The sequence below is a fragment of the Mastigoproctus giganteus genome, chromosome 1, assembly GCF_048544385.1.
Source record: "Mastigoproctus giganteus isolate SK-2022 chromosome 1, ASM4854438v1, whole genome shotgun sequence".
Lineage (NCBI taxonomy): Eukaryota > Metazoa > Arthropoda > Arachnida > Uropygi > Thelyphonidae > Mastigoproctus > Mastigoproctus giganteus.
Window position 1 is genome coordinate 201581454 of NC_143575.1, and position 15240 is coordinate 201596693.

The 15240-nt window shown below is 36.1% G+C and overlaps 1 protein-coding gene across 3 annotated transcripts in view; it reads right to left on the bottom strand.

Moving 5' to 3' along the window:
* The window catches only part of LOC150091451 (monocarboxylate transporter 10-like), a 243362-nt gene that overhangs the window by 78283 nt on the left and 149839 nt on the right, over positions 1 to 15240 (bottom strand). For all 3 annotated transcript variants that reach the window (XM_090384019.1, XM_090384013.1, XM_090384006.1), the window contains one exon: positions 13953 to 14063. In XM_090384019.1, the coding sequence (XP_090240145.1) occupies positions 13953 to 14063 (111 nt within the window). The remainder of the gene's footprint in view (positions 1 to 13952; positions 14064 to 15240) is intronic.

Genomic DNA, 15240 nt, shown 5'->3' on the forward strand with positions numbered 1-15240 from the left:
CTCAGCTAATGCTAATGAGTTCAACAAATAACTGTAGAGAGAAATAGACTGGGCGAGTAAATCAGAATGTCTTCTAAAAGCTAACAAAAATACACCATTTTTTTTTATAACTATCAGAAACAATTTTTATAGTAGTAATAACTTAATAGTTTAACCTTTAAAATTTAATATTTATTTTTTAATTTATAATTTAAATTATATTATAATTTAATTTATTATTTAATATTATAATATTTAATTTTAATATTTTTATAATGGTAGTAACTTAATAGTAATAACTGGACAAATGTCTTACCTTACAAACTGAGATACTTATATGTCAGATAATGTATGGTCATTTAATTTTCTTCCTCTTCATCGCTGCTAAGCACAATCTATTCTGCAGCATCGAGATTTCATGTACCTTCTGCTCTCTTTAAAAGTCACATACTGCACACTTTAGTCACAATTTTTTATGGTCTCAAACAAACACAAGTTCAATAGCACAGAATTTAGCACAAATTTAACTTTATTACCTTACCAATTAACAAAGTTAAATGATACGTGAAAAGAAGAAGAATATTTTATAGTTAACAAAATAAAAATAAATAATTTTTTTTTTAATATGTACATAGTAACTAACTGATATTTCTGTTCATTGATTTTTTTTTTTTTTTTGTTGTAAAATTTAAAACGGTAAAAATGATAAAGCAATTGATAACAAAGAACACAGAATGCACAAATGAGATACGGAGTAATGAGTTTCTGAAAATTTATTTATGTTTTTTATATGATTGAATATTTTATGGAAGGGGAAAAACATTTCGCCATAACAACATGAAAACCCACTGAATTCCAGCTATCAGTACTATAGCAAATGCAAGAAGACCAAGTTACTACCCATTGATAATTGACTGCACTAACAGAAAAGCCTAAAAAACCGGAAAGTGCAAATTGTTTTTATTGTTTTATGGTAGTGGCCTTCAGAAATGTGTTTTCAAAAAAATATCACGAAGGCATTATCGTCTTCTTGATATTTTTCTAAAACACATTTTGACTAGCAAGTCAACAGAAGGGATTCACAAAAAGGAATGGAAACATTGAATACATCTAACATAACAGCATGGTTTTCCCAGCACAAAAGCTCAAAAATACCATGTTATGCGAGATTTCCCACAATTTTCAAACCGTGTTAGAGAAAAACCATATTATATAAATACCATGTTGTGCAAGGATTGCCGCAATTTATCAATCATGTTAGAGTGAAACCGTGTTGTAGAAGTACCGCGTTATATGACGGTTGCCTGATTATTATATCAAAAATACTTTTGATGTGATATACTTGGATTTCAGGAAAGCTTTTGATTCTGTTGCACATGGAAGACTGCTGTACAAATTGGAGCAGTATGGCATTAAGGGCAAGTTGCTGCTATGGATAAAGGGATGGCTGAGTGGGAGAAGACAGAAAGTGGAAATCAATGGACTTTGCTCTTCATAGACTAATGTTATCAGTAGAGTCCCCCAAGATTCAGAGTTGGGCCCATTGTTGTTTTTTATATTTATGAATGATACTGATGAAGGTATATCAGGTTTAACATCCAAGTTTGTAGATGATACGAAGGTTGGCAGGGTTGTTAACAACAATAATACTGCATCTAGAAAAATTGGGTAGATGGGCTGAGGTGGTTGACAAATAAAAAGTACTGCATATGAGTAGCAGTAACCCCAAAATAACGTTCCAACTTTGAGTACTGCAATCAGGGTACTGGAGAATGAAAAAGACCTGAGGTGTGCAGTCAGATATGAAGTTTTCTGGGCAGTGCAATAGGCTGCCAAGAGCAGTTCATGTGGTCTTGTCAATGATATACAGGAATTTAGCTAGCAGGGATAAAGAGGTGATTATCCCTTTGTATGAGACAATGGTCGGGATCAGTCTACTAATGCTATGAGATTCTTCTTGCTCAGAATGCTCACCTGAGAGGGCATAAATTGAAATTGAGAAAAGACAGTTATAGGATAGATGTGCGGAAGTTTGCCTTTAGCCAGCAGGTAGCTGGTTGGTGGAAGAGACTCCTGTCCTTTGTTGTGGAAGTTCTTCATAGATACAGTACAGAAGTATAGATAAGAGGGGATTAGAGCAGGATTTCAGAGGTTATTTAGTATATTGTAAAGTTTATTTTAATGTTTTTTCTTTTCCTCTAATAGTTTGATTTTTTTATATTATAAAAAAAATTATTTGAAAGTTTCTTTATTAATAATTAGTAAATTTTATAATGGTTATTACAAGATCCGCCTTGAACACTTCGTCAGAGGGTACCATGATTCATACTAAAATTACCATGGCGATTCTCGGATGAGTCATGATTTTATCCCTTGCAAAACCTGTGGCACGTATTCTAAGGTTGACCTAGTAGATAATCCTAGCTCACTTGGAGATTCTTTTCTTTGTCACCATTGTAAGGAGTGCACCAAACTTAAGTTACAATTTGGTGCATTGCTAGAATAATTTGAGTCACTGAAAGAAATGGGTACTTCCCCTTAAGAATAATGTAACTGGGTGCTCGTCAGGAACTAAAGACTAGCAACATACTGAGTGATGCATTCCCGATTCGGGCCCTACAACAGAATAACCAGGTGCAAACTACTCTGGTTCGAAAGGACTTAGTTTTATTAGGGGACTCCATTGTCAGGGAAAAGGGAAATATTTTTTGTAATAAGGATAGGTGGACTAGAACCAGGGTATGTCTGCCAGGAGCAACTATTAATGATATCACAAATAGATTGACAGATTTTAAAGGGGTAAAGAGAATATTATTATTCATTTGGGGACTAATGACATTAAGCATACACGATCTGATGATTTGGTAGACAAATCTGGCACTATGCTGAAGAAATGCCATGAGTTAGGTCACAATGTCTATGTGTCTGCAATTCTGCCCAGGCATGATAGGAGGGATTATACGATGAAAGCCTTGTGGATTAACTCAAGACTTGGACTCTGCAAGGCTTTTGGGGAGAAATTTCTATCAGCTTGGCCCACACTTGTAGGTAGAAGGCATCTGTTTTGTAGAGGCAGGATACATTTAACCAAAGGTGGTGCAAGAGTCTTTGCCAGTATTATTGAGGATACATTAAAGGTTCAGAGAAACTGCTCATTTTGAGGGACAAGGGTCCCTCAAAACGAGAGGTACAGATATGCATTTATCTGATAATATTGGTCAAATTAATGCTTGCACATACCTGAAGAGTTCTTGTTTGTTACCACAACAGAACATATTAGCAAGATGTTCTGAGGGCAGATTAAATGAGCAGGCAGCTAATACCAGGGAAGCAAGCTTAAATAACTTTAAGGGGTGTGTCAAAGTAGTTAACTATACAAGAACACTAAGTCTTAACTGTTTGTACAGTAATGTCAGAAGTGTCATCAATAAAATGAGTGAATTCAAACTACTCGTTAGGACAAGTAACGCTGACATAATAGGGCTTACGGAAACGTGGTATCACTCGGAGATAGGAGATGACGAGTTTCAGTACGGTATATATAATGTAATTAGAAAGGATAGGGAAGGTAGAAGGGGTGGTGGGGTCATGCTTCCTATTAAAGGCAGCCTGAGTGCAATAAAAGCCTTCCCAGATTCAGACGTTTCACATGCTAATATAGAATCTGTATGGTGTGAAATAGTTGGAAGCAAAGATATAATGAGAGTGGGAGTAATCTATAGGCCAGGTGATTGTGAAGATTATGATAAGATTGTGAAGATTATGCTGCATACAAATTGAATGGGCAAGTAAGCGTGAATGTCTTATTATGGGCAATTTTAATTTGCCTCTAATTGATTGGAGCAAATGGGAGGGAAACTCCACATGGGGGACAATGTTTAAATCAAGTAGATGATTGCTGTTTGTATCAATATGTCAGGGAAAGTACTAGGGAAAACAATACTCTAGACCTCATCATCACCCCAGTAGCAGGAAGTGATCATGGAGTTCTACGGTGAATGATGAAGAGAGAGATATAGTAGTAGTTAAAGGCAAAGGAATGGGTTATAACTTCAGAAAAGGAAATTACAATGGCTTAGGGTGCTACATGGCCCCTGTTAACTGGGTAGATATCTTACAGACAGTGAATACAATTGAACTATGGTATACCTTTAAAACATTAATCACAGAAGCCTTTAATGTGTATATACCATTAAAAGAATACTCCATGAGGAGGATTCCAAGTTGGATGAATAATGAAGTTGCCAGATTATTTGAGCAAAAAAAGACAGCATGGAAAAGTTACAGAGCAATAAAAAGTACAGAAGCATATAACAGCTACAAATTGATTTGGAATAGTGCCACAGAAAATGTTAGGCTGGCAAAGACAGATTATGAGAAATCGCTGGCAAAGAGAGCAAAGGGGGGGGCATAAGCTTCACATATAAATGCAAAGAAGACAACAAACCAGATTGGACCCTTATGTAATGGACGTGGGATAGTATTAGATACCCCAGCTGAAGGTGCAGATGAACTCAACAGTTACTTTGCATCGATATTTACAGAAGAAAAACCCTTTACATCAATGAGAAATTATGAGAGTGAAGTTGAAAAAAAATGTAATTAATGACGTTGAAATTTCACATATTAATTTAATAAAACAATCTTTCGAGCCTACAGGCCAGTAAGGCTTTTGGGGTTGATGGCATATACCCTATAATCTTAAGGGAGGTGGCAAGTGAGTGCATTGAACCATTGAGGCTAATTATGCAAGCATCACTGGACTCAGGAGTAATTCCGTTGGATTGGAAAAGTGCCAACGTATCTCCAATACGTAAGGGCAGTTCTAAGAGTGAAGTGGGAAATTACCAGCCGGTTAGTCTAACTTCAATATTAGGGAAAATTATGGAGACAATGATCAAAGTTGGAATTCAGGATCATTTAGATAGAAATGGAATTCTGAAGCATACTCAGCATGGTTTTGAAAAGGGAAAAATCATGTTTAACTAATCTGGTTAGCTATTTTGACAGGGCCACTCAATAGCTGGATGTTGGGAATAATATCAATGTTGTTTATTTGGATTTCAGCAAAGCATTTGACTCAGTCCCACATGAATGGTTACTTTATAAGCTGGAACAGGTTGGAATCACAGAGAAAATCCTTAGATGGATAGCTGGATGGCTTTAGGGCAGGAGGCAGAGGGTTGTGATAAATGGTTATTCCTCAGATTGGTTTGATGTAAGAAGTGGGGTTTCCCAAGGATCAGTATTAGGACCACTGTTATTTTTAATTTTCATAAATGACATTGATGAAGGGATAGAGGATGTGATGTCTAAATTTGCAGATGATGTAAAGATTGGAGAGTAGTTAATGATTGCCGCCAAGCAGAGCTTCTTCAGAATGACCTAGATAGACTTCAGGGATGGTCAGAAAAATGGCAGCTATGCTTTAATCCAGCAAAGTGTAAGGTATTGCACCTGGGGAACAGTAACCCCAAAATAACTTATACACTTGGTGGAGTTGAACTAAAGCCGGAAGTGGAGGAAAGGGACTTGGGTGTTATGATATGGTCAGACTTTTAAGTTCTCCAAGCATTGTAGACAGGTTGCAAGGAAGGCCCATGGTGTCCTATCAAAGATGTATCTAACAATTGCTAGTAGAGATAAGGAAGTCATAATCCCATTATATAAGGCTATTGTTAGACCACACTTGGAATACTGTGTTCAGGTATGGAGACTGCACCTAAAGAAAGATATTTGTTCTTCTTCTTCTTCTTGAAAGGGTCCAGAGAAGGGTAACTCACCTGGTGAGATCGGCAAAAGGGCATCCATGTGAGGGAAGACTTTGAATATGTGGGTTGCAGAGCTTGGAAACTAGGCACCTTAGATTGGTGCCTAGTTTCTTAAACACCTCAGAGACATGAGGTGTTTAAGTCTCTGAGAGGTATAATCAAAATGAATGAGGATGAAATTTTCACGGTTATAACTGATTCTAGAACTAGGGGGCCATAATTTCAAGTTACGGGGGGAGTTGTTTAGACCAGATTGCAGAAAGTTTTATTTGAGCTAGCAAGTTATAAATTACTGGAATAAGTTACTTACATGGGTGGTAGTGGCTGACACTTTGGGAAAATTCAAAGGTCAGTTAATTACCTAGGGGAGGAGGGAAACACTTAGATTTATTATTATAATTTTAAAAAAAAAAATTTTTCTTGTTATTTTATTTTATTTAATTTTTTGTTATTTTATTATTATTGATATTTATTTATTTATTTATTTTTTTTTTTGGCTGTTGCAGCATAAGCCATAGGCTTCCTTGCACCATATGGCCATTGCTAATACTAATACTATCTGGAGTTTGCTCTCAACTTTCTGGACAGGAAATCTGTTCTCGGTGTCTCCGATGTAAATGCCAAGTCATCATTCTCGCACAGCCCCATCTCTGATGCTCGAGGCCACTTGTTGGAGGACTTCATTGTCTCCCACAACCTTATAGTTTATAATCTACCACAGCAATATTTCACATATAGTAGTGCTATGGGAGAGTCCAACATTGATGTCACAGTAACAACCAGTGACCTCAGTACTCGGATCTCTGACTGGAAGACAATCCCAGACTGTACTCTCAGTGACCACAGAGTGATTACCTTCTACATGGCGACACACTCAGCTGCTCCCTCCGGGGCCCCTAGACAGCTTGCCCTTGTGAGGTTCTCAATCGAGGATGTCGATTGGCAGACATTTGATGACTTGATTACCAGGTTGGTTGATATACTTCAGCAAGCATTAATGAAGGCCTCATATAAGTCGGCAAGGAAAAAGTCCACCCGTCCCACTGTTTGCTCATGGTGGTGTAATGAGCTAGCAACGATGCGTAAGGAGGCCCACCGAGCGTGACGGTTTTATCAGCACCATCGCAACTGGTCCCTCTCTGAGGTGGCAAGATTACACAGTAACTACATTAACAAAAAGAATGAATACACAAAAGCCATTGTCACCAAGAAAAGAGCACCTGGACTACATTTGTTAATGACTAGGGGAATTCCAATCCATGGGACCTTCTTTATAAGATAGCGAGGGAGAAAACATACATGCCTGATATCTTTGGCACAGTTACAACTGAAACTGCAGAGACCTCGAACTGGACAGACACAATTAATCAAATACTAGACAAATTGTTTCCGGAGGATGATTCTGCAGGGGATCTACCAGAGCATTCAGCTATACGAATGGCCAACAAAACCTCTAAGGATAATATATTGTATGAAAAAATCAAATTAAAGAAATAATATTCGATTGTTTTTTCATACTTATTTTAATGTTTTTAGAACAATAAGTACATTTTCTAATTTATATCCAGAAACTAAAATAATTCAAAATAAAAAAATAAAAAAATACAAAATTATATTGAAATTTTATTAATTTTAGGAAAAAATGCTTATTACAATAAAAATATTTTCTTAAAAAGAGAACAAAACATAAAACAATTGATGTGAATCATGTGCTTGATGCGATTTACATAGTTTGTTTATATTTGGGTATATTTTAGACAAATATACTCATTTCATTTTCAACCGACTTCAGTCCTTCCCTCTTTTTAATTTTGATATTAACGAGTGTAGAAAGCTCAAGTTCGCACAAGTACAAGGAAGAAAACTGTACCAAAAATTAAAGTGCTCTGGCTCCTACGTTGGGATATTCCTTCTTAATTAATATCAAAAAGGATTCGAGTGAAATTTCAGAGTATTTTAATTGCAATGTACGGTCATTGTGAATTTGTATTAATTCCTCTTCTTCTTCTTTAAGCCTTAACTCCATTTTATTAGATGTCAATTCAACAAACGGATTTCGTATCCAGTCAAAACTGTCGATAGATATATCAGGAAAATAATGACAAATCTGTTCTTCTAATGATGTTAAGTGTTCAAAAATTAACTTCTTTATATTCTTATTTTTTGTTGCAGCTTTCTTTGAAAACATTTCCATGTTGGCTTCGTTAATTTTAATTTTCCAAAACTTTACCCTGTCTTTAAAAGTGGCAAATTTATCAGAAGATTTTAATAAATTTTCATCTCTTCCTTGCATACTGGAATCTACATTATTCAATTGTTCAAATATATCTGTTATATAAGCAAATTTTGTACACCAAAAATCATTTTTCAACAATTGACAAAATTTATGCTTGTTTTCTTGTTCTTTTAATTCGTAAACATGACTCAATACTCGTCCTTTGGACAGCCATCTGACATCAGTATGAAGAAGAAGGTTCAAATGTGCAGATCAAAGTTCTTCACACAGTTTTGCAAACAACCATGATTTGAGAGGCCTGCTCTTAATATAATTAACCATCTTAATTATTTAATTCAGGACAGTTAGTAATTCCTCTCCTAGTGTTTTTGCGATTAAAGCTTGTCAATGTAAAAAACAATGAGTAAATATGATATTCTCATTTTCTTTTTTGACTAGTGCGACTAGTGATAGTAGTGATAGAAAACCCTTTAATGGCCCAACCATGGACGGTGTTCCATCTGTGCATATTCCCACACACAATTCCCACTATACATCTATAGATTTTAAATATTCATTCAAAACATTAAAAACATCTTTACCTGTTGTGGTTTGTTCTAATTTTTTGCAACATAAAAATTGTTCTATTATTTTATCATTTTCAATAATGCAAACAAATGCCAATAGTTGGGCTTTATCTGCAATATCTGTAGATTTGTCTACTTGTAATGCAAATATAAATTCTTTAATTTTAGAAGAAACAATTTTTTTTTTTCAATATTATCTGACATATCGCAAATACATCTGCGAATTGTATCATCAGACAAAGGAATTTTCTTTAATTCTTCTTCTTCTATCCCAAACATTGTTTTACAAATTACTGAACAGGTGGGGAGAATTAGTTTCTCTGCAATAGTATGCGGTCTCATTTCTTGGGTATTACAGGTCAACCATCACTAATCCGGCAGCATTGGGACCTGTGAGGTGCCGGATTAGTGAGTTTGCTGGATCACCGGTGGTTATTTTAGCACATCCATTTTACCCAACAGCTAACCACCACCTTCTACCTTTAACACATTGATTGCCAAGCCAGTTTAAGAAAAAAATTCCCCAGGGGCCAAAAAATATTTTGGAAATAATTTGATTAGTAATTCTAAAATAAATACTGTAATGTTAGTGTTGTCGTTTTTTCGCTTAAAATAACAAAAAAAGTCTTTTTCATGTCACATACATGTGGCCAACATGGCCACATATGTTGGTTACTTTATTTCTTGAGAAGCCATATTGGCCACATACGTGTGACGCTATTACGGCATACATATGAAGGTTGTTTGTGATTAGTTTATTGCACGCGTGGCGAGTGCTGCAATAAAACCGATTATAATAAAATAAACTCTCAAACATTGCAATGAGTTTGTCAGTATTGTTAGAGATTTTGTGAAAACAAGTTCATTAGCGAGCTGTATTATCCATCATATTGTGTTGTGTTTTTCCGCAAGTTTGTATAAGTGTATTGTTAAAAAAAAAAAAAAAATCTAAAAAGGAATGGCTAAAAAAAAATTACTAAGATCAGAAGAACTGAGAGAAATTTCTGGAATTTACAATTAAGCAGAGTTAAACTTCTCACAGACACACCGCTGTCGAGTTTTTTCAGAAGTTCAACTTTATCTGTTATGGACAATGTACAGTGTTGGTGCTTTACACCACAAGAGGCACTTCCTTCCAATAATAAATGCAGAAAAACAAGTGGGAATGGCTTGCCAGTGTTTACGAGTTTGTGCCAACAGCTGATGCTTATGTGGCAGGTGTATGGTTTCACAGGGTTAGAACTGTTAAATTTCGATTGAAGTTGGCTACTATGCAACGCACAATATTATTATGTATGTTAAGAGCTTGTCGTACTGTTTCAACTTCTGCACTGCAGGTTCTTGCAGGTGTATTGCCATTGGACCTTCACGTAGCTTACAGAGGTCTTTGTTATACGTTAAAAAACCAACTATCAACTGAATTTATGGGTTTGGTTCTGAATATTAATTCAGATATTAAGCAAGAACGTAATCGTTTGTGGAATGAAATGATAAATCTATGGCAGACACGCTGGGATACGTCATCTGTCGGATCTGTTACTAGGACTTTTTTCCCTGAGGTGACCTTTTGTGTAAAGCAGAAACCTGTCTGGTTCTCTTTGGACTTATATACATCCTTCCTCTTAACGGGACATGGATCTCTTAACGAAAAACTATGTCGTTTTGGTCTTTCTAGGACGGAAGCTTGTCAATGCGGGGAAAATGAAAATTGGAGCCACATTTTATTTGAATGTCCGCTGTATAATGACTTTAGAGATGTTCTTCGTTCGTCAGTTTCTACACTCTCTCATGGGCATGAAACTTTGCTGGTGGGAGACAAGAATTCTTATGTTGCTCTTCAGCAGTTTGCATCCGATGTTTTCACAAGAAGAAGAATTAGTTATACGTCTATGAATAATTCTACTCCTTTGTCTGGTAAAGCTACTCAATAGGGAGCAACATTCCCAATTTTTTTTTATTTTTTTATTTATTTATTTACTTTTTATTTATTTGTTTATTATTATTATTATTTATTTTATTTTATTTATTTTTTTTTTTTTAACACCACGGGAAATCCTTTTTTTTTTTTTTTTTTTTTTTTTTTTCTCCTCTGGAGTGGGCCCCCAGAGGAATCTGGCCCATCTTTTGCCAACATCAGGTGGGTCAGAGTCTGGAATTGAGACAGTGCGAGCCCCATTGAGACTGGTCCACCTTCCCGTGGTGTGGACGAGTACCCAGAATCATCTGTCCAGGTGACTGATGATTGTGGGTAGCGAAGCGGTCAGACACAACAATAGAACACACACATAATACACACAAACATACACTACTTATTTCTGGCCCTTCTACAGTGGTACTGATCTTCACAGAGATACGAGGCGGAGATGAACTGACGTTCTAGGTGCCACCCATTACAAAAACACATGTCCACACAGCTGATGCTGCAACCAACACCACCAAAACAGTAGCAGAAGGTTGGTGCACCGACCCCGGAAATTTGAAATTACATTTGTGGAAATTATGTCCGAATTAGCAGTGGAACCAGATTACCAGTGGCTGGATTAGTGATGGTCGACCTGTATTTCTGCCACTAAATAACTGGCTTATTGTGCTCGCTCAGAAACTTTAAATTTTTTTATACAACTAGCACTTTGTTTTTCTTGCGATTTTAATAATCTTTTGAAGTAATCTGGTGTCTGATTAGAAAGGTTACTATGTTTTGTAGTGAAATGTTGTGATAATTTTCTTGGATTCATAGCGTCATTTGCTAATATTACTCCACAAACAATACACATAGGAATAGGTGCAAAACTATCACCACACCATGTAAACCCCATTTCTAAGTAACTGTCTTGCTGCATACGAGTTTTTTTCTTTTTTATAGTTGAACATGTGTGCTTACTTCAGTTTTTCTGCTGCTCTGTGAAGTATCTTCATTGTATGCCACTATTTCTTGATTCAAATGTTGATTACTATCTTGAGTTTTTCTATTTTTAATAATAAAGTTTTCCATGGCCACTGTTTTAAAGTATTTGAAATAGAAATATTAACTAAAACTTTAACATGCAAAACATGCTCGAATATATGCACAACTAGGCACACTGATATGCCAAAGGAGGAATGCAAGCTAAGGGCTAAGATCTGCTAAGTGAGTATGAGAGTTCGCAGCGGTGCTGTGCTGTTTCAAATACAGTGTATGCAACGGATGGCTCGGCTGTTCTGTTTATGTAGGTGTATGTACATAAACACTGCGATGTGATCAGCAATTATTTCATGATGACTTCTAATTTATACAGTTGCATGAAAATCAACAACCTTTTGTAGCGACAGTCATGATGTAAGCCGATGCTAAATTTGACATTGCGGCACCCCTATAAAGAGTAAGAGTAAGAGTTTTTTGCAAACCTCCAGAGGTTTGCAAAAAACAGGTTGGGAATCACTGCCTTATACAAAGGGATAATCACCTCCTTATCCCTGATAGCAAAATTCCTGTATATCATTGACAAGACCCCATGAGCTGCTCTGGCAGCCTGTCTGCAATGCTCAGAAAACTTCATATCCGACTGCACAATTACCCCCAGGACTTTTTCATTCTCCATTACCCTGAGTGTAGTACTGCACAGTTGGTACACTACTATGGGGTTACTGCTATCCATATGCAGTACTTTGCATTTGTCAATGTTAAACTTCAGTTGACACCTCTCTGCCCATCTGGGTTTGTTTCTATTTATAGGTTTCACTGCTTTTCTTGCCTCCTGATATGATATGTTCAGCTCTGCCTTAAGTTGTTGAATAAGTAGGGAGTTCTCCTCAGCAGTTAATGCAGGTGGGTTTTGTGGCTGAACATGATGTACTTTCATGTTCCTTTTCAGCACATTGAGCACATGAAAGGCTCCATGACAGGACATTTATGAGTGTCCATATCGCTGGCAACTAAAGCACCATAAGGGATTTGGAACATATGGGCTCACTGGAAGATTGATATATCCAGCTTTTATCTCATTAGGAGATGGTGATTTGAATGTCAGGATAATGTTTCTAGTGGGAACAAGTTTCCCATCCCTATATTCAAAAATTCTTTTAACAGTGATTACTCCTTGTGGTTTTAGTTTAGAGCAAAATTTTTCCTCAGTAACCCAAGGAGGTCCCATTCTGAAATGACACCTCTCAATGAATTTAGTGTTCTGTGTGGTGTTACGGTAATCGGTATTCCTCCAATTGATGTTGCTTGGAGTAACTGATCAGAGTGCCTGTCATTTTTGGTTTCAATTAAGAGGTCCCCCAGAACAAGGCCATTTAACTGATTTAGGAGAACCTGCTAACCCCTATAAACCCTTCTGTAAAAAAAGGGCGCCATTTTCCCAATAGGTTTCTCAGTGTTAGAATGGATGATTAAAAATCTTGGGATAGGCCCTGAGAGTATTTCAGTTCGGGGTTTCTTTGTTGCATTAGCATTATCCATCTCACTGTTTGTATTTTCAGATAGGGACCGTGTTGGTGCCCTTGAAGAAATACTCTTTTCAAGATTCATGTTTTTAAATTTGGTTCAGTGCCCGAGATCTTCGCCCACCATGGAGCACAAACAGGATGCCCACTACCTGGCAAGCAATAAATACATCAGGAGTGGGATGCCAGAGCTACCCATACACTGTACCCACAATGCTGCCCGCCTAAATCCTCTCTTGAATGATGAGGGTAGGGGCATGGAATCGACACAGTTGACACTCCCGGGTGAACCCACCTTTGTCGAAGCAGGGATCAATGTGATGTCTTGACGTTCTGTACCTCAACCACCAGGATCCCTCACACCTGGTTGGTCACCTCCAGCATACTAGGTGCACTATTTCAAGACTTGCACATGGGGTTATATCCATGGTTATTAAGATGCAAGCAGAGCATTTGGTTCTCACAGAATGACCAGGCTTTACCGAAATTCAGTCCATTTAACTCAAGTGTCACCTGAATATCAGTTCCATCAGCGTTTTAGACTCCCAGTTAGCAAGCCCAGCTTGTCGTACCTGAGAGAATGTCTGGCAGCCTCAAAGACCAAAAGTCCAAATTTCTGTCATTGTGCTCCAATTGGATTGATTTTTTATTTATTATTTTTTTTTGATGCAGTGACCATATGTTCTTCTTTGCTATTTGCACTTTTGTTAATTATGGATTCCTATATGTTATCACAGATCAGTATATAAGTTTTAAACATTTTTATTACCTACTCTAAAATAAACCAAAAAGCCCACAGAAGGGGGAGGGGGAGGGGTAAGAAATCAAGATGCGTTCCTTCTGTGACTTGTCATCTTATATAACTTATATATTAAAATATTCTTCTGTAACAACTCAGTGGGATATTCTGTTTCCTTAAAATCACTTATCTGATCGCATTAAAGCCAGAAATTATGCAATGAAGAGTATACTTACCAAATGTACGTAAGGAACAAAGTATCCAAAAAGAGCAACTGGAACAGCAGTCGCCCAAATAATGTACTTTCTATTTTTCCAAATGGCATGGTTAAATATGGTAGTATGTGGCTAGTGATGGAAGTAAAAAAAAAAAATAAAAAAAAAAAAGGTGAAATTTCATTTTAAAAAAATCAGACAACAGAAAAAAATAAAAATATGACAAAAATATATTCATCAGAAATTGAAAATTCTATTTCTAATAAAGCAGTAATAAACAAAATGCTGAAATTAAAATAGTCTAATGTTCAACACAGTTTTTAAATTGAATTATTCATAAAAATTGCATATGAGAAGCAATTCTTTTAACCCAGCAGTGGTTCTGTGCACTGCATGCATGTTTTTGTTGTGCAGAATTATAGCATTGCCACATATGAATTTTTTTTTCAGTAATTTTTTCCTCCAATCCAATGATAATATAAACACCATAAAACTAAAATACCTATTTTCTGATGACAACAATTATTTTCTTTTTTCTAAACTTCATAACATAAGTGGGCATTAAAGGCAGGTTTTAGCAAAATTTAGTAAAATTTCATTAACACAAACTTGGTTTATACATAGTACTCGTTTATATGAAGCACATAACCATTCCCCTGCAAAAGGATAGGTTTTTCTATGTGAATATATTCATTTATTACAAAATTCAGTTAATATGTATTACAAAGAGAAATAAATATTGTTATTTTGAATGTTTAATACAAATCTTGGCTCACTGGTGCCTCTGGCTGCCACTTGGTTCCCTGAAGGTTGGCACTGACTAGTTAGAATTTACTTTTGTGTAAACAAAACCAGTTTATGATAGCTACAACATAAGTGCACTCTGAAAAATATAATTATGAAGGATAAGCTGTTAAATTAACAAAAGAATAAAAACAATTTTTCTAAGTTGTTTACATACACTCCCTTGCTCTCCATGGGATTAAGGTCAGTTGCAGTTGTAATGCCAGTTCAAAGAGTCTTTTGCTACAGTACAGCGTAATCAATTTTTTGTGCCATTTTAATTGAGTTGACATCTTTTTTGGAACTTATGTCTTTAAATTAATTTAAAATTTGTTTATATTAAATCTCACCTAGAAGTATTATGGCACAAAACATAATGGGACAGAATTAAGCCTGGAAATTAAACTGAAAATTATACAAGAGGCTGATGGGATGGAACGAAGCAAAACGGATATTGCAAAGGAACACAACATCCCTTTACCTACTTTATCTACAATACTGAAAAACAGAGAGAACCTTGAAGAAG